At 33.3% G+C, this 20904-nt stretch overlaps 1 protein-coding gene across 3 annotated transcripts in view; it reads right to left on the bottom strand.

Moving 5' to 3' along the window:
* The window catches only part of LOC148607304 (Na(+)/citrate cotransporter-like), a 63332-nt gene extending 49283 nt beyond the window's left edge, over positions 1-14049 (bottom strand). For all 3 annotated transcript variants that reach the window (XM_088545510.1, XM_088545512.1, XM_088545511.1), the window contains exon 1: positions 13908-14049. In XM_088545510.1, coding sequence (XP_088401636.1) covers positions 13908-14018 — 111 coding nt within the window. In that variant the 5' untranslated portion in view covers positions 14019-14049. The remainder of the gene's footprint in view (positions 1-13907) is intronic.
* Positions 14050-20904: the final 6855 nt, after the last annotated feature.

The raw sequence follows: 20904 nt of genomic DNA, 5'->3' as shown, positions 1-20904 counted from the left end.
TATTATTAAGCCTTCAAATTTGTTCCATCAGCAATTACAACGCGCATCGGTATGCATTTCTAAAAGAACGTTGAAATACAAATTTCTGGTCTTAATGGGGGATTTTGGTTACATGTAAAACTTCTGTGGTCCAAATTCGTCTCGCAAATAAAAATGTACGGTTTGGTTGGTTTAATTTGTTGCACGTGCGACCAAACATCCTTGGAAGTAAGTAGAATACTAATTTTTAAATTAACATCGAATATCAAATACGGTCGGTTCACAATAGCGTTTTTTTTAAATACATGTACCCGTATTGAGACAACAAAACAAATAAATTCGAGTACGCCTGTCCCAATATATGACGTCAAATAAAACATTCGAGACTATTGACGTTTTTTTTGTAGAAGAATTGCTACTTAATGCTACTTAATACTAACGATTCTTGATACTATATAAAAAAACAAACTTCCGTTTCGTGTACTCATTGAAGCTCCTTTAGCTCTATCTTGGATTAAGAAACAAGCTTTAAAACTACTATTAAAATGACAATCGCATATAGATATCGTATAATAACCCTTATAAAGTTATAAAGAAAAATTGTCAATGGGCATTATAAACGGTTTATTTGACAAACAGAGAACCACGTCAGGTTGTATTACAATGTAAGGGGTGAAAAGAGCGTTAGATTTCAATCTTACAGCTGTATTGTGATAATAATGTGACAATAATCTGTTTATTGGGTTATCGGTATATTGACCTTATTTGACTGGCTGGTCTTCAATATTTAAATAACACTATTCGCAGAGGTAGAATGAAGAAAAGATTGAATGAAGTCGCTAAGACACTTCTCGTGAAACAAACTTTTATGGCATTCGTCAGAATAGATATTTTTGAATCCAAACAATTTTGCAGGTTTTACCAATAATATCAAGCTCCACAGAGCAGATGATGTTCTTCTTTAACGTGTACGCAGACATGCTTTTCCATATTCTCGGAATAGTATTCACATCAAATACATGTACTTTGATGCTACAACCGGATCATTTACCTCTTCCTGAATTTATTTCACGAATCTCGCAATTTCTGAGATGTCTTATCTTTAGAATTGCTGTTCGGAGCTTGAGAAAGTGTCCCGTCTTTAACAAACACATAGACCCATCTGTAGTGAGTAAAATTAAACATTTTGTGTATTCCACTGTTATATGAAAAGTATGAGATGCCATACATTTCAGTAAATAAATTACAGTACATGTGTATTTAATATAAAAAAAAGATCTTCAAATCAAAAGATCAGTAATTTTCTATTGGAATGTACAGAAGTTGTTTTTATTTAACGTGAAAATCCTATTAACAAGCAAGCTTGACTTCTTTTGTAACAATGGTTTGCACCATTCAAGGAAATCTTCACACACTTTAGGACTTTTGGTATGTAACATATATCCCCTGCTTGGTATTAGATATATACTGTTTACAAGGAGGTTCGTCGAATTTTGACATTCTAATACAAATATATGATTACGGTTACGTTAATATACGTGACAAAACGAATGATCCCACCATCGCATACATGTGCATGTAGCATAGGGTCTAATGATAAAATCCAGGACTATTCGTGGGGTTTTCTCTTTCGTCTTCTTTAGATATACAGCAAACAGAAGAAAATCAACTACGTTGTAGATCTGTGCTGAATACAATGCTTTATTACAGTGCAACAAGAATTGTGAAATCCTGGGCCACTTAAAAAGCCATCTACCATTTAAAAAAAGAAACAAAAGTTGTCTTGAACAAAATGGGATCAATGCACTTATCATCAACATACTTGTTTTTATTACCAAATGTTTTATGTTGTAATAATATTCTTTTATATTTAATATATGTGTTATAAAATCATTCAAATCATTCAAATCATATGTACATTTTGATTTATGTTTAGTTGGTCAGCTCATTTTTGGGCGTCATAATTGACAATAAAACATTTGTTATTGTTGTTGTCTGCACAACGGCTTTTTGATGACTACGCGTGAACAAACATGAACATACAATAAACATTTTCACTTCTACATATATGTATCATTCAACTGCAAAGAGACTACGGAATTTTTTTTCAACATGTCTTCTACCAAGACAAACTTTAGCCAATCATCTTTTAAAACGGACGTTAATGTTTAATGTACTGGAACTGCAGGTACATGTAATAGGGATGTAGGCCCCTAGGTTATACAGGCAGCCTCTGTACGGATGTCTGTTAAACTGAATTCCCATCAATACCATGCTTATAGGAAAAAACTGAAGTGAGAACTCGGCATTGTCATCTCCTTCTTTTCTGTGAAAAGAACTAGATGTAAATTATAAATTCTAGGCTATGCCACATTATTTTTAGACAATTTCAAATGCCTAGACCAATGAACTAATATCAATATTCCTGTCAATGCTGGAAACGAGACAATCCAATCAATTCATTTCACCGCGACAGTGCTCCAGCTTTTATTGGATATATCATGCCAAGATTAGTTTTGTAAGTGAGACGTTCCATGTCCATGTTTTAGGTGATGAAGACTGATGTCAAAATAAATTGTGTCTGGCTCTTCGGTTTTGTATATTTCAGTTAATATTGGAATAAATGTACATTATAGTAGAATCTGTTTTTTTTTGGCTGAATATCAATATCAGTGCAATTTCGATTACGATATCAACTGTAACGTTTGGTAAGATCAGAATTCCTGTTTAAGATCATAAAAATTTTGAAAATAGTACAAAAGTTATAGCAGCAATTTAAAACAGAAAAAAACGTGGTCTTCATGCATGGACTCTCTTATTTGCTGGGTGGGGGGCGTGGTTATTAAACTTTTAGCTGTTTTGAAATAAACCCGGATGAAATCACGCACAGGGGTATCAATCTTCAGAGTAATTGGCTGCGGTCATACATACATAATTTTCTCCAAAATAATTTTCTTACTGGAATAAACCAAGGATCAAAGTTGATGACACAGATAGACTCGTTTGCGTACGAATAGTGTCGAGACAGCTGTATCACATATCAGTAGGTCGATTTGTACCTTAAGCTTAAACAATGAATGGACCGTCTGACTACTGACACAATGGGACGTTTGTACAAAGTAAATTGTGAACCTTTGTTATGGATAATACTGATAAATGGAATGAGGAAAATAATAAAATTTGTTTATACAACTTCTTGTTGTATTGTACTAATCTTTTTTGGTATTTTGTAGAAGTACACTTAAATACTATTCTGTGTAAGAATCGGGCAACGGGTGGCTCATCAATTTCGCCAATATAGTCAATTTTTCTTTAAATATATTAACTACATTTGTACATCAAGAAAACAACCAAATAGCTTTTAAGTTTATCCTGAAGCATCTGAGACGCAGATATTTTTTGACTGCTTACATAGAGAAAGAGTGCGGTAAAATTTTTCTGCCATTTTTCCAATTACAATTAAATTTGACATATCAATATTTTAAAAAGGCAAATTTTACAAACAATTTGAAGGTTTTTTCTGTTGGTGAAATGTATTAGGTATAATTAATTGGTTAATGCAATAAAATCTCTGCTTTTTTTCCCTTCATGTGCCACACCTTATATACATTTTGCCCGATTAATAGAGAAGTATTTAAATAGTCACTTTTCAAGTATGTCTTCTGGTATGCCGACCAAATGCAACATGCAACATGGACGTTGATATAAATGCACGTACAATGTACATTGTACATGTAAAAGGCTAAAGAGAGCAGACAATTACTTTCGAGTCAGAGTGACAAAATGCAAATTTTAGCCCTCGTCCCAAACTGGATTTTATAAGTATGCATTTACATATTCATGTAAATACACGAGAGGACCATAAGATCATTATTACAATGTTTTAGCAATCAAAATACTCATATTGTTAGAATGAGCTAGTTAGGTGTTTTAATGAAGAAACCCGTACAGTTTTTGTTCTTCACTTACTGGTTTTGTCATATAAAATTTCTCATGCACCTTGAAACCGATAAAAATTTCACTTCATGTTTTGATGTGATTGGTATACATTCTGTTACATAATTCATTCCTTTTCATTGGAAAATTGCCATTTTTAAATTTATTGTTTTCTTACCGCTACATGTACATTGTGCAGTGGGGACTAAATTTTATTATTAATATATGTACTGTACGTGTTGTTTGCAATAATAAATCGTGAGAGTGAATATAGAAGTGAACATGTAAAACGGTTGGGTGTGTGTGTTGCGGGATTCGGGGGGGGGGGGTGAAGACTAAGACAAAAAAATAATAACCTGTCAATAGAGAATATGAAATTGGCATAACAGTGGTCCGAGGCATCTGCATTCTTTTCTTCAGACTCCTGTGGCATATGCATGTAACGTGGAACCATAAATTTACTACAGTCACAGTTCAACGATCGAAGTATTGAATGACTTTCTTACTATTGAACTATTCCTATAAATATTATTGAAGTCAAGGATGTGCCACCAATAATTATACAGCATTGATTATAGCCAAAGTCTGACTTGAATATTATATCAACCATCAAATACTTTTCATTTATAATTAACGTGTTTGTATTATCTATTATCTAACGTAGCAAAGTTAAAATAAATATTATGTTCAGTATTCTTTATTACCACTCAAAGCAATAGTTCAACATATCATTCATTCTTTCCGGCTATCATTGTATGCAAAATCAAATTTTGGGTATTGTGAATGATGAATTCTTTACGCCAAAAGGATGAATTCTATTAGAAAATATATAGAATGTGATCTATTTTCATGTTTCTTTTTTAATGGAAACTGAAATTTGTATGAAGATTTATTATTAGTACAAGATCCTTTCTTTTGTTCGGAAAAGGCTGATACCTGCTATGAAAACAGGATGGGGTGTTGAAATAAAAAAGGGGTACATGCTGTCCCGCGCAATATATTTCTTTAGTGCTGATCATGTACCCATATCAATTTGGTTCTCTATTACCTTTTTATTCAACTGTATACACGAGCCTCCCTTTTTATCAAAGCACTATTCAAGCTACATAAAACGTCATTCGCTACCGATCTAGGGGTTTATTTACTTTGGGAATCAATCAATGAACGTTCAAACTCTGGTTATCCTGGTTGAAGACGCTTCTAAATTGCGAATACAGGGAAAGTGCACCTACGATTTTGATTAACAAAGACAGCTCGAGTACAAAAGTAACAATTAATACACTGGTTTACTCCAAGGTTGTAGCGAAACAGTGAAGTCAAACTATCATTTATCGACCCAGACAAACAAAAGTCAAGGTCAATTGGATTTGGAAAGGACTTCCGTATAACCGACTTTGTAATATTTTTTGTTTACATTGTTATGTCAATAATTTTTTTTTTTTTGCCATTTGTATGTTGATAATAGTTAAAATGTAAATAATGTTTGGCCATGGAATTAAAACAGCTTACTTATTGTCGACAATTCATGAGCTTTTCGACAAGTACATGTACGTAGCTCTTATTCGGGAACAATTTGTACCATTTCGCGATGTCCTGAAAACGTTTGTCATGGTAATGCTTCAAGTATAGTAAACAGATTGGTCAGACTTTTTCTATTAAGTTTCTTGGTTAAATTTTGAAAAAAAAATCGTTTAATCATATTCCTTATCGAAAAGGTCACTGACCCAGACCCAGTCACCTTAATATGTGATATACTTTTCCTGTTCTAGAACTTGGTCAGTTATCTAATGTATGTTGTGACTGGTGTGCGTGTAAAATATTTGTTAAAATGAAACTTCTATTTAAAACTTGGGGGTAAGAACAACGTAGTTTAACACGTAAGATACAATTCAACATCTTAAATTAAAAGCGGAAGAAAACTTTTATTTTCAAAGTTTAATTTGACTATTTGTGCCACCAGAATCAAGGAAAAAAGACAAGATTTTCCATATCATTTTGGTGAATGAGTTGTAATTCCATTTAAATGCAATTAAATGAAAATTTCAAAGGCAGATAACTCTGTCAAAAACTGCATTTTTTTTCAAATTTTATTGAAAAAATTCCGAGCAAATACACCGATGTAGAGATTAAATATAAATGATAAAGCATTACTGAGTGAAATTATATTTTTGACATGCATGTTTCTGTTTTTTTTTCATTTTGCCTGATTCTTACAATTGCTTACACTTAATGATACATGCAACTAGATACTAATGGACAATTAGCCTAGTTTGAGAGGCTTAGGCCCATTTTATAAAAGATTATGGTTTTCTGTGCTCTTAATATGACCGATGAATAGTTCAACAAATAAATAGTATCGACACCTCTCTTTGTTCTAACATTGAGGACTAATCAAAGAAGCGGAAACGTGCAGCACCTTATCAATAATGTCAACTATACCATCAAACAGTCTGTCTTAATTTTCTGCGTTCGGAATTATATTGAGTATGGCACGATGAATTGCTGTATGTCAGAAGAGTAACAGAATAGTTCCTATAGTAAATCGGGGCACAAAACCAATGTCAAACGTATATTTTACTCAGGGCTTCAGCTAGGAAATCCAAATGCTTCTTCGAAATTGTATATGTACATGTATGTACATAAGTGCGCATATTGTTATACAGACATTAGAATGAAGATAACAGTAATTCGGTTATCTTACAAATGCATTAATTTGCCACAAATCCTGTTAAATTACTAATTTATGTACCACTTTAGAAAAGAGGAGGTCTTCGTGAGGTGTTTTGTAAAAGGCAATGTACACGTAGACATTGTTGTTACATGTAGTTGCCTTTATCGACCACTTTGTCACAAAACGGGGGGCTTCGGATTTGATTAGAAATTTTAATTTCTATCTCCGCAGCAACCGAAATTAAAAAATCTGCTCTTTTAAATACATTTTTGTAACAGGTTGATTGTAGAATCATCATTTGTATTTTTTTCAATGGAAAAGTTCTTTTTTCTCAAAAACATCAGCACTCCTCCCTTATTAATAAAATAGGCGGTGCAATACCCAAATCGTGAACAATATCCCTGCCGTTGGAAGAATGTTTCACCGCACATTTCTCATTCAATCGGTTTGCATACATTAAGTTCATGTATTCATTTTCCAGAGCAGCCATATTTAAAGGGGGTGGGATTTAAACCCGACGCATTTTTGCACCTATCCAAAGTCAGGAATTTCTGTCCTCTGTATTTATTGATGTGTTTTCACTTTCAGACTTTTACGTTACAGGAGTATGTAGGGGCATCTATTTCTCTGTACTTGTTAAAATTTTGTTTTGGGCCAGCTGCAGCCTGCCCTGTGGTGTGAAGGTTTTCTCGTCGTTCGTTGAAGGCCCATGGGTGGCCTTGATCTGACATATTTTCATTCCGGTGCGTTTTTGTTTCTTTGACATATTCACATTATCGATTCTCGTTATATATATCGTGTTTAATAATGGATTAAATGGCTACCGTAATCGGTCAGTTTACATGTAGATGTACGTACGTGCATGACTTCGCAAACTATTGTATTGTTTACTCCAAAATCAGCATTCCATGTAATATTTTTATAAGGCCTTCGCTGCCATTACTAAGGACAATTTAAGGTTAAGTTATTCGTACATGTGCGTGTACATAGACAAATACTGAACTACTGAGTATGAGTATGTACAAATGAACTATACCGTTACTGGTACACCGTTGTTTTAAGTCGTAATTTCAGTACTTTTAATTCGCATATGATCTGAATAATTGCATACATGTATTGTACTATTCCACGTTATGCTGCAGATCTGTGCCATGTTTACTGCCATAGCGTTATTGTTCTAGCTTCATACGAGATAAAAATGTATCTCTTAAATATCATACACGTTTATTCTACGTGTGTTTCTTCCATGAATGAGAATGGGAAGTTTACATGACCGGTTAACATTGAACATTACCCAGTTCCCGATTCAGACACAGCTAGGAGTTCGTTACAAGGCTACTGTGAAAGTATTATTGATCGTCGGGTATCAATTTGCGTGGTTTTCGTGGACAGGTCAAACCACGAAATTTGGATCCCAACGAAAAGGAGATTTTCATTGATGTGTATACTAAACAATTCAAAACCACGAATTCAAAAATCCACGAACATGTGTTTCTTCCCTTATCCACGAAAATGGGTATCCACGAATTAAAGTACTTTTACAGTATATAGGTCACATACATTAGAAAGTCCCAGATATCTATAGATATTCATTGCCAGTTGTTTAATCTGGTACCTAATCTGGTTCCTTGGTCAATATCATAAGCAACCCAAAGATTTCTAAAATGTTCCTCTTTTTAAAAAATATCATACGCATGTTTATGTGTTTTTTTTTTTGGTTTTGCATGAGAATGGGAAGTTCACGTTAAAGATGAAATGATCGGGTTTCGTTGAATTTATGTAATATTACCCAGGTTCCGATTCTAACACAGGGCTTGTTACAATTAACTATATAGGTCATATACATTACCAAGGCCCTGATATCTATATATAGCCATTGCCAGGTGTTTAATCTGGTTCCAGGTAACCAGTTGTTTTGATTGAAAACACCCGGGTCATCACTATTAAGAAAGAGTAGTTATATCAAGAGAACCAAGATTCTCGTGGGAGTCACCCGATTTTAGAGAATATCGCATTCGTGCCATTTCGGAAGTTGAAAGTAAGCCAAACGATTAGCGACTTTGAAGACTTAAGTCTTTATAGTGCAATACTCTAAACACAGATGTACACAGTAAAGTAAGGCAATAAGTATATTATGTCAACGTTTATGAAAAGATTATTAAAATCTTTTACAAATCACATTTAGGAGAAAAAATGCAATACCAGTACCATGTACATGAACGCGCATACATGTACATTGTAAATTGCTTGAGTATAGAGGCTACTATTTCGATGTACCTGTGTATAATGTTGTTTTGGTGCCAGCTGCAGCCTGCCCTGTGGTACATCTGAATGAGGGTTTTCTCAACCTTCACTAAAGACAGGTGAGTGGTCTTGAGCGGACATTTTACAACCAGATGGCGTTGTTGTATCTTTGATATATTTACCATGTCAATTCTCGTTATATTGAATGTACCTACATGTAACATTAAGGAATTAAATTTAGTCCGGACAGTTTTTCTTCTTCACATATCGTGATATTAAAACAATTCCGCTTAGTTTTGTCAGTTAAGATTACTACATGTGTATATTACCAGCAGTTTTTTTTTTCACTCATCAACTCTACCAATGTCTTAATAACTGACATTGTTTATTTAATCACAGCTGGGGCAATTGAGTAGCATTATAATACCAGTATTGAAAAAAATGAAACCCCCCTCGAAAAACAACACCCTCCTTCCTTCCCTCCATAATTGACACAAATGATCCTGTACTTAAGACTAAAACAATATTCAAAATCTTCTTGTTTGTATTAGTTCTCTAACAAGATAATACAATTGTGGGACAAATAAATTGATCCAATTGCGTACGTTCCAGAATAAAACATTGTTATTTTATTCAAGTTCATGTTTTTATTTCCATCAAATACATGTAGTATACCACAATAACATATATAATAAAACTTGACTTCCGTGGTTTTCATGTTTACAAGTAAACAACTTTTCGAAAGTTCATTTACACATTGTAATGCTGTTTTCCTATGTCATTCATTTTTTGAATCATAAAATACATGTACATTCTTCAGCAAAATACAGTTTGAGTAAAAGTCATTGTATTATTTCAATATACATATGGATATCAGACGTGGTTTAAAAATAAAAAAAAAAAAATCCCACAATTTGTCGTAAAAATACAAATAAATACATAAGCAGCTGCAGTAAGAACGTTTCGTCGTCAATATGTTGTCTACCTATGACGAAAAATGTAAACTGCATATGAAGTATTGTCAATATGCAAAATGCAATGTACATGTAGTTCACTACATTATAAGTATTAACAAAAACTGGAACTAACTTAAAAAAAATTATACAGTATTTTCATTTATTCCATAACATATGTCACACCAATCGAACAATAACGTCTTTTGTGCATTATCTCTTGGCGACCGAGTAGTTCTTTTTAGTAAGACATGCATGTACATGTACGTGTACATGTAAGAAAAGAAACACTGTAAGTCCCCAGATATTCTGTTTGGGAGACGTAGTTTTAAAAGCGTACGTTATCATATTAAGTATTGCTTATGCCTGATCTGTTTACTTGGTATGGTTTTCATCTCTTACATTTTGATTGTCATATCGCATCTTTCTTATTGCATCCCTAACAAAATTTCACAACAAAACTTAATTTCTAATATTTCATAGTAGTGAACAGTTTAGAAATATGCATCTTGTAAAACATTAATACAGAGAGACTCGTAGCACGTCAAACATTACGTACAACGTATAAGAACACTTTTGTAATTGAAAAAAAATAATGGATTCAAAGCACATACGGAATTTGAACGTCCTTCATTTGATCGATCACCCTCTAACTAGCAAGGTCTTTGACTCTTTGAATATTGGTATTGCATGTTTTCAATATAAAGATTAACCAATACTGTAAAAGAAATCTCGCAAGGGTAGAAATTTATTTGGCGGAGCACTAAAACAATTATAACTGGTTTTACATCATCACAATGTATGTCTCGGCTGACGTATCTTACGACATTGAAATCTACAATCTTGGATGATACATAATTTCATGTGGATTTTCAGTCTACCAGTCCGTTAATGGCTTTAGGGCTTAGACTTACTTTTGATGAAAAATGGAAAATCGGATCACATCTCATTAATGTTGAATTTCATAATTTGCATACGGAAGAAAATGTGACCTTTCTTAAATAGAGTAGAGGATAGTTACATTTACAAGATCAGAAACGACTTCTTCTTAAACAAATTCTCTATTATTTTTAGAACACTTTCCACGATTAGTGGGGGATTGTATTTCACCGTTATTGCCAATAACAACCACTTCCTTCACAATGCTAAAACAATATGTATATGAAGATGACTATACCGATTTTTATCAGTTTGATGCAAGATGATAAGTCAATTGTTACTTGCATTTCTTGGGAGAGTTAGTATCATACTAGTGGTATGTAAGTAGAGTACATACTGACTATATCAAACCATGATTTATCGAACACCAGTATTAAGGAGAAATTTAATTAAGGGGCCGGGAATATACTTCATGCAGTGAAATGGAAATAAACGATCTTGCCTTGATGTGATTGAAAATAAATATTCTGACCTCCAAAACTTTAAAAATAAATATTCTTATCCCACAAATTTGCCAGTCCCCAATCAGAATCAAGTTTCCGTCCTCTAACTAGACATTTTATAAAATCCCTTTCTGTCAAAGTCGATGCGTTTTGAACATCTTTGAACCGAACAACTTTTTAAGTAGCACTCAAGCTAAGAATCATGCGAAATGTGATTCATGGGTAAAAAGCCTAAATATTTTTTATTTTTGATATTTTGTTTGAATTGCCATAGTAAACAGAAATTAACATTCAGTTTATCATATAACCCGTGTTCTTAGAAGATAAAATATATAGAATACACTGTAGATTACAAAATTAAGGGAGATAACTCTGTAAATGACACTCAAATACAATAGAATCTATTGGATTTTCAATGTTGATTATCTCCTAAGAGCAGACAGATTTGAAGGAATGATTACATATTTCATAATATAGACCCATAAAACAACTTAAGTACCATTTTGTGTAAGAATCGGGCAATGGGTGGCACATCATAGTTCTCAATTTGGTCCTTTTGCCTCAAATACATCTAGCAAACAACTGAACAGCTATTTAAATTTATCTTTTAGCACATGTGACGTAGACAATTTTTGACTGGTTATATAAGAAAAAAAATGCGGGAATATTTTCCCGCCATTTTTCCAAAGTGCATTTCAACTGAATTTGACCTATCAATATCTTAAAAAGGCAAATTTACAAACATTTTGATGGTTACTTCTGGAGGTTATTAGGTATAAATATTTGCTTAATGCATTAACATCGCTGCATTTATTCCTTCATGTGCCACACCTTATACACATTTTCCCCGATTCTTAGACGGAGAAGTACTAAATTACAAAAATAAAAATATAAAACCTTTTTGGGGGTATATCACATTTTTTCAGATTTTGCATGATTCTTAAAAAGACAGCTACTTAAACGAAAAAAAGTCCAGTCCGAAACAAGTTTTGGTTAAGACAGGTTTCACTGTACAAGTAATGCATACTTGTGCAGCCTGTAGGTACAAATGTAGTACATGTAAATGTACATAATGCATATCGACATGTAGTGACTGAAGTGCGCTTAAATATTCATTCAATTACTTGTATAACACAATCTTTATATTTTCTATTTTAGGAGTCCTTGAAATATATCAAAGTCTTAACGAATACTATAAATGAGACCTGTTGTTCTTAAAATAAGTTAAATATTGATTTGAACGGGGTTTCAGTGTGTTGCAAATGAAATAAAGATTTTCAGTATCACACCATTGAAACCCGTCTTTGCAAGTGCAAGATGAATCACTGCAACAATTGGATTATTTACATCGTGTTATTATGTAATATAACAATAAAGTTGAAAACTGCAAAAACTTACAAACTTATGTCACCAAAACAAGACCATAAGGCAATGTTGATGAGGAGTTTAAAGATATATTCTATAAAAGGTCCATGCCCTCGATATTCAGGAAGTACATTAAAGGGGCCAAATGTGGTTACTTCTACAATAGATGTTGGACTATGGTGGGACTGTCAGTTTCTAAGGCATTAACTTCTACCAACTTACAGGGGCGGTTCCAAGATTAAATAAAATTAAATGCCGAGCAAAGCGTGTCAAATATTTTTTTTCATTTTTTTTGGGGGGGGGGGTGAAAAAGAGGGTGAATACGAAGCACGCCTTTATGGATACGCCACTGAATAGTTCAGTGTTTCATTTACCTGAACCAAGTGTACGAAAATAGTAACGCGAAAATCTAAAATATCAATGCACTGATCAGTTAAGTATGCATAGTGATAAACATCGTTCCCTTAATGTCTTCATTCATCGGATTTTCAATAATCAATATGGTTTCTGACCATTCAACCATAATTGTGTATTGGAATCACACCTTTATATCAGAGAAAGGCTCTGATTCTGATCGATATACTGTTAATAAAATCTCCTAAGACTAAAAAAATCATTTTTCTTATGAACTGTTTCTCCTGTGTCAAGATTGCCTTGCTGTATCTTTGACATTTCAATCTAGGATTGGAAGAAGACAAATCGGGATGTTTTATATGTATGTGTATGAAAATGTCAGCACATCAAACGGGGGAGGGTTACCAGCGGTTGGAATCTTCCTTTTTTTGCTACGGTTAATTTCGTTCATTTTTTGGGCAAAATTGACCAATATTGGTATCAGGGTCAGATCCAGGGACTTTTGAAAAGGAGAGGTGCTAGTCGGGGTTCCTCAGAAAAATTGGGTGCTAGGACATTATTTACCTTTTTTTTGACAATTTTTCACAAAAGTCATGGAAATGACAAATTTTCCAATAAAAACAAGGAGGGGTATCTGGATCCGCCACTGGGCATTTACCCCTTTTCCTGATAGCTTCGTGCACATTGAGCGATATGTACTTCTTTTCAAGCTATTATTGATTGATTTCAGAACATAATTAATTTATATATATAGATCCGTATCAATCCAGAATTTATACACTTATGACTACTGTTGCGCAATGCAAAATCAACGTGGTTCAGATATATGAAGAAATTGGATACTATATCAAATAAAACTGTCATCTGTTTTGTACCAAGCGTTTTAAATGTACCGATTTTTTAAGACGTCTTAGATTGATTTAAACTTCGAGAAAAGACATTTGGAGTATAAAACACTGGACCGGTTTTCGAACATAATTTATTTTTGAAGTACGAAAATTTTGTAATAAAATTTCAACCTACCTTGCTATCGTTAACAAGAGGCAGTGGTAGAAGTAATACTGGCACAAGAAACACAATAAGAAAATTTTTCCACTTTAAAATCCCACTTAAAACTCGAGATGTGTTCCCCATTTTGAAATGGTTAAAGTGAAACTATGCAGTCGGCACATGCGGTTTTTACCGAGAGATATATCGTCGGTTAAGGTCAAACCACAACACAAATAGAAAGCATGAAAGCTAAATATAAGCGATATGTAGTCTATCACGTTTGTGTAGAGGGGAGATTTCAAAACACTCGTATATCGATTGATTTTCCCAATGCAACTAATACTGTGTATTGCAGAAGTCAAATGCGGTTTAACGCATATACAATTTACATGTTTAGCCTGACGAATATAAAAACAAGCCGCTTCAGTTTAAAATCTATCCATTTAAACACAAACACGTTTAAAACTCCATCTTTTACGTGATAGTTCGATTTATCGGAAATTCTATAAATTATGTTGTAAACAATATTTAAGGAAATTTAAGGACGTAATTTATATTTTCTATTGAATTCAAGAAATGGATTTTACAAACTAATAAAAAACTTGAATTACATGTACACAATTATTAATTTTGATGGGCTTTAAACATTACGTGTATTTTCCAAAAAAAACAAATTTTCTATAACGCGGAAGTTAAACTTATTCAACTACTCAACCTGAATGAAGAATAAATAAGCGTACCAACTGTTAGAAAACCTGTAATTAAAAAAAGGGGTGAAAGATAATTCGAGACAAGACGGTATATTGGAATAGATAGGTTGGAGAAACTTTTAGGCTACGTTCACGAGGGTACCGGTGTTAAATAAGTTTTTAAGTAAAAGTCTTTGTAAGAATAATGCTAAGTCTAAAAAATGTGATACACCACAAGAAAGGCTACATATTTTTAATTTTGTAATTAAGTTGTTTTATGGGTCTATGCTATGAAATGTTTACTTATTCAAATCCGCCTGCTCTTGGAAGATAATCAACACTGAAATTTCAATGGATTCTATTGTATTTGAGTGTCATTTACAGATTTATCTCCCTTAATTTTGTAATCTACAGTGCATTCTATATATTTTATCTCCTAAGAACACGGTTTATATGAAGAACTGAATGTAAACTTCTGTCTACTATGGCTATTCAAACAAAATATCAAAAATAAAAATATTTAGGCTTTTTACCCATGAATCACATTTTGCATGATTCTTAGCATGAGTGCTACTTCAAACGTTATGAAAGCGTATTGAAAACGTACTGAAAACGCACAATTACTTGTGAACGAAGCAGTGTCAGATTATATGGGATTCAGAATGATCGCATGATGGATAAACCGTTTCTAAAGCTCCTTTGAATTTCATGATACACTTCGGATAAAACGTTAGCTTGCATCCATACGAGTTTTGAAAGGTTTTCGATACATTCGAAAAAAAAAGTATCACGTTCACACGGTTTTACCAATAATGATAAAGCGTTTTTTATACGTACGCGAAAACAATTTTTTCTTAAAAGAATTTTTTAAGATGTCATGTCCATACGTTCTTGAATACAATTCTGAAACGTTTCACACAACATCATCATGAACATATAAAAAAACGCATACCAAATGGTTGAGGTATGTACTCTACATGTATTTTCGATAATTTTTCGAAACATTTTAGGAGCGTTTATTTGTTTGTTTGTTGGGGTTTAACGTCCGAGCAGCAATATTTCAGCTATATTCAGACGATGAACATGAAATTGATGATAAAATGAACATGAAATGATGATGAAATGAAAAAAGGGATGGGACACAAGGACAATGGGGTCGACAAATTTTGATTGCCACTGGAAATTGGGAGAGGTGGGTAGGGTCGGGCAATTTAGCCTCATGTGGCGGAGCCCTATGGTTCCTACTCCGGGAGAATACCACAGTAGGGTTTTTTAACGTGCGAGGAACGTGGCATACTTCCCAACACGGTGCACCACTGTGGTTTGCGGTCAGGTTTTCCGTATTATAGCCTGACAACCCCAGCATGTAACATACCAGGGGTACCCCATTCCACCACCTGGGGAACACAACCCAGTTGCTCTGTGGGCAAAGCGCCCTAGCCCCCGGCTAAGGTTCTGTGCACTATTTAATCACCTTTTACGACAAGCTTGGCGCTGCTGCAGGCCTATTCTTCAGACCTGCACGGGGCTTTAGGAACGTATTAAATACACGTATGAACGCATTAGAAAGAGTTGTATTTTATATCCCTCTTGTGTGATGGGGGAACACGTTTTCGCTCAATTTACGGTTGCACACATTTGATGTTTGCGTAAAAAAATTGAATACGTTTGTGCACACTCATATTCTGGATTCTATACTACGTTTGTGCACAGTGTAAAATATTGCCAAATAATAGAAAAGGAAAGGATATGAAGAAATCTAACGAATACCACAATATATTAAAATGGACGGAATAATAAATGATAATCGAAAATCAATACATGATACAGCTAGGGCTAGCTATATATTTACATAATATATTTTCATAATTTATTCATTTACTTCACAATACATTTCAAACTTGTAAAACTATAAAATGTTTAAAAACTATAAAATGTTAAAAAACTGATAAAATGTTCCACGATACATCTGACAGCGCTAGTGAATACAGCAAACCAGTTTATTTGCGATTTGCAGGTTTTTGTATGCCATCTTCCTTACGTAGTCACCTCTTTCTAATATCCCGTTGTTGAATTGTCCTTGGATTTCACGCACCAAATTCGATGAAATGAATCAAATCGTTATAAAAACATTATTAAACTATTCAAAATGAAACAGAATGAAGCGAAACTAAATGCAACAAAAGGAATCTTTTAAGACATTTCGCATATTATACGAACCATAATAAACCAGTGCTGGACAGTTCGATCCAGAGACATTTCGGACCATGACAACTAATAATTCCTTATGAATGCCGGACATTTCGGCCAATAGACATAGCACTATGACATTTAGTATAATGCTTTAGGACAAATATATATCATTAAAAAATTACCATACTTAAATATTATAAGTATAATATATCAAATCAGAGCTGACAAAAATTATCAAAGTTGTTTTTAATTAATGTTTCTTCGGGAGCGTTAAAAGGTTTCACCGTCATCATATTAATTTTATGATATATATATAGCACTATTTTGATTGAATGTTCCCAGTGTTATTAATTTCGATAATTCACACTGAAATAAATTCTGTAATATCAATCTCGAACTTTCTCCCATCGAAACGTCACAACTTTGATATAAATCGGCCAAATCACAGAAATTAAAATTTATGTTGAAAATATCGACAAATTACATGTTGTATGAAGAAAATCAATAAAATAAATGGGATGATTAATTGGAAAGAGTGAATAACCAAAATATTATCCCTCGTGCCAAAAACGCTTGAGGACTTAAGTCGTACGCAGAACAAGTTCCGCACACTCATTTAATTTTGGCGTTCTTCGACACTCGTGATAATATTTTGATAATTCACTCTTTCCAATTAATTTAATCTACGAACTTAACTTTGGACCTTAGAAGCACCGAAAAGCTGATTTTGGTCTGACAGGAAGTTAATCAGTGACGGTTTTACCGAGTAAGTATCCTTGAAATGTAATAGTATCGTATCTATACAAAAAAGCGAAGTATTTATCTGATTATAGTTCACATCTTTGAAAAGTTTTGTTAAATAATGAAGAACAATAAATAATTGTGGATGTCATACATGTACTTCAAAAGGCATGATTATTTTTTTTTAAATATTCAACTTCGTCCTCTTTTAGGTTACACCTGTCTCATATAATTAACTTCACACGTTGACATTACATCGGAATTAATTTTGTTGAACACCAAGCAAGAGCAAATATAGTTTCGAAGTGAATTTGCTCGTTTTCCGGGTGGCCCAAACACCCCAGGAAAATGATTCTATACATGGCAAACAACTTAATAAGTAATCCTTGTGGTAAGTGTAACTTTACATAGACTGAATGAAAGGAAAGTTACATCTTACCCTAATAAAATTCCAATCTGACACATTTCGCCGCCTTTTTGTTTACATATGTTAAACTGTATACATTTTGATTGTGCATGTTCAACGTATACACATTTCCTCCTTACATGTACAAAGAAACCTATCTAAAATGTACTGCCTTTCGACTCAAATATATGTTTGATTTTAGGAGGTAGACATAGGGTAAGGGACATAACTCTTGAAATCAATAATTTGTTTGTATCATATTAAATTTCGTCAAAGCCTATATCAAGCTTTCATATCATATTCAATCTTCCTATAATTTAAATTTATTCATAAAACTAAGATTTTTATACAGAAAAGACTATCGTTACGTAGACCGAAATTCATTAAAAGATAAATAACAAAAAATAAGAAAAAACAAAAACAAAAACAAAAACAAAAAATATGAAAATTTTTAAAACTTTGATCAGTGAGTCTTAATTTTCATATCATAAACCTCATGTACAGAAATACCGGACCCCTGACGGTAGTGTCTGAATTTTTTATGGTTTTGTACATTTAATTTAAACATAAACTTATATGAAGAGATGTTTGGCTTAGACAGGTATATATAATTACCAACCATTTTAAAATGTCACTGACGGTATGGTTACGCGTACATTTGTATATGTAGCCGTATACATTCGGTATCAGATTTAAATTTAATATGAACTTTTTAAAGATATGCCTTAAACCCTAAAAAAATGAATAATTTCCACTGATATAGATAACTGCATATTCGTCACTCAAACACTGTCACCCATCTGTTACCGATAATCTTTCGCTTGTATGTGCATCTCGATATCAACATCAGAAACTCGCTTTTATAATTTTTTTGTGACATCAAAAATATGTATAATCAAAAATGTAAAACGCGTGAAACTGTAGTAAGGGAGACAACAATAATATAGTATGTAGTTTACATTATTGAAAAATATAATATCATTATATCACAAATTACTGCGATAATAGCTTTTAATAAGGTAAAATCCTCTTCATAGTGTTGCGAACAGGTATTAAAAAGGGCTTTAGATTTCGAGTTAAATGGGCCTAGATGGTATACAGCTACATCATATGTCAATGGAAAGATAACTCAATCTAGTTTTGGAATAGACCCTTTTGTGTTAATTCGATGAGCATGCTCAATATACACTTCCGTGAGGTTGGACTTGGGTAGAACAAAATAATTTTCCCACAGCTAGCAAATAAAAGGATCTACATCGTACTTATCAATTACATCGTAGAATTATATAACAATATGTATCTGAATATTCAGTACTGAATAACAAAAAAAAATAAATACATCTTTCTCGATTCAATCTGCAACATGAGCCTTGCAAAATGAGTTTGAAGTTGCAAATTTTTACATATTTTAACTACTAACTATACTAAAATTGTTAAATACCAAAATCACTTCCCGGACAACCTGCCCTGTTTGTACAACAAACAAGCATTATCATTATCCAAAATAACTTATTTCTTGACATGATCAATACCCCCTCTTTATAAACGTCTTGATCAGACCCCTATCTCCATCTAATATTCCTAGGGCCTGATCTAGACACTTTGAAAAGGAGGGATGTCAGCCCAGGTCTCTCAGAAAAAGGGGAGTACTAAGACATTATTTGTCATTTTATGTCAATTTTACACATGAAAATGACACATTTTCCAATAAAAAGTTGGTCCCACCCCTACCAGCGCTCCCCTTTGATCCACCACCATTTTTTTTATCGTCCCTCCCCTGGACAATGATGTTTCCTTTGAACTAATATTTCATAACAACTATGTTACAATTGTGTCCTATTCATACGGCTGATAAAACTGGAGTCTTTTCGAAAGGAAACAAAACTTAGAAGTTCTATAAGGTCTGAACGTCCTTAACGACAGTTGTGTGCGTTGGAATTTTTACAAGGAATCTGGTTGGTTTATATCAACTCGTTTTGTATAATCCATTCAGAGGATATTATATTACAGCCATTAACCTGGCACACAGTTAAAACAATGCCGAACAACATTATAAGAAAAAAATATTGCGACAATACGCATGTACATGTATATGCTTCACAGTTCTAAGTTCACAGTTTACTTAACGAAATCTAGCCTAGTTATGAACCCTCCGAGTCGCATTTTTTGTGTTTGAGAATCAGTAATTAATGGTTAAATCTTAAACGTTTTATTTGAAGTCCAAGCATATAAAGGCAAATAAAAAATATGTATGCGTTTTGTTTGTACAAAACTTAATCTGAAAACATTAAGTCTTTTCTCCAAAATTAAGGTGCACTCGATGCTTTACATGTGTCTCTATTTATAAATCAGCCCGGAAACTAGACAAATTGTCCGGAAACGATTCTGTATATCTTCAAACAAATTTTGCAAAGCCTATGTTGCAGACCGAATCGAAAAAAATGCGTATGTTTTATTTGTGATTCAGTACAGGTATTTTGTTCAGTGATTAAATAGTCAACCTTTGTTTCTTTTACATTTTTGGAATTCTAAACATGTTACCTGTTTTCCGATATCTGCAGTATACAATGCACGATTTCACTTAAATTACTTATCAAAGTGTATTCGGGTCCATTGATCTTTGACACCCCTCTAATTAATGCAAAATAACAGAAAACTTTACCACTTGTCAGTTAGAAAAGAATAATATTCAAAAAACTACGTTAATTTATCGTTCCATTGACATAAAATATAGCGAATATAGATACAAAATCCTGATCCGTCCGCTGCACTGAAAATTAGGTCAAGCTCTGCGTTTCATCCACGTGTAAATATTTGAAACGTAGAGTACGACTTTGCTTTTTTAAAATAGATCTGTTGAGAAAAGGTTCGCGAAAATAGGGTATGTAAGTCTCGTCACGTGACTCCGCGGTTTCATGAGAATAAGACCTCGTCTACTATTCAAATGCATTGAGATTCGTCATTAACATAGCACTCAGTTCAACATAAAAAGCAAAACATC

The sequence above is a fragment of the Perna viridis genome, chromosome 9 (assembly GCF_037379345.1).
Source record: "Perna viridis isolate PV_CMFRI_1.1 ecotype Kerala chromosome 9, ASM3737934v1, whole genome shotgun sequence".
In the NCBI taxonomy this organism is placed as follows: domain Eukaryota; kingdom Metazoa; phylum Mollusca; class Bivalvia; order Mytilida; family Mytilidae; genus Perna; species Perna viridis.
This window is presented reverse-complemented; position numbering and strand designations above follow the sequence as displayed.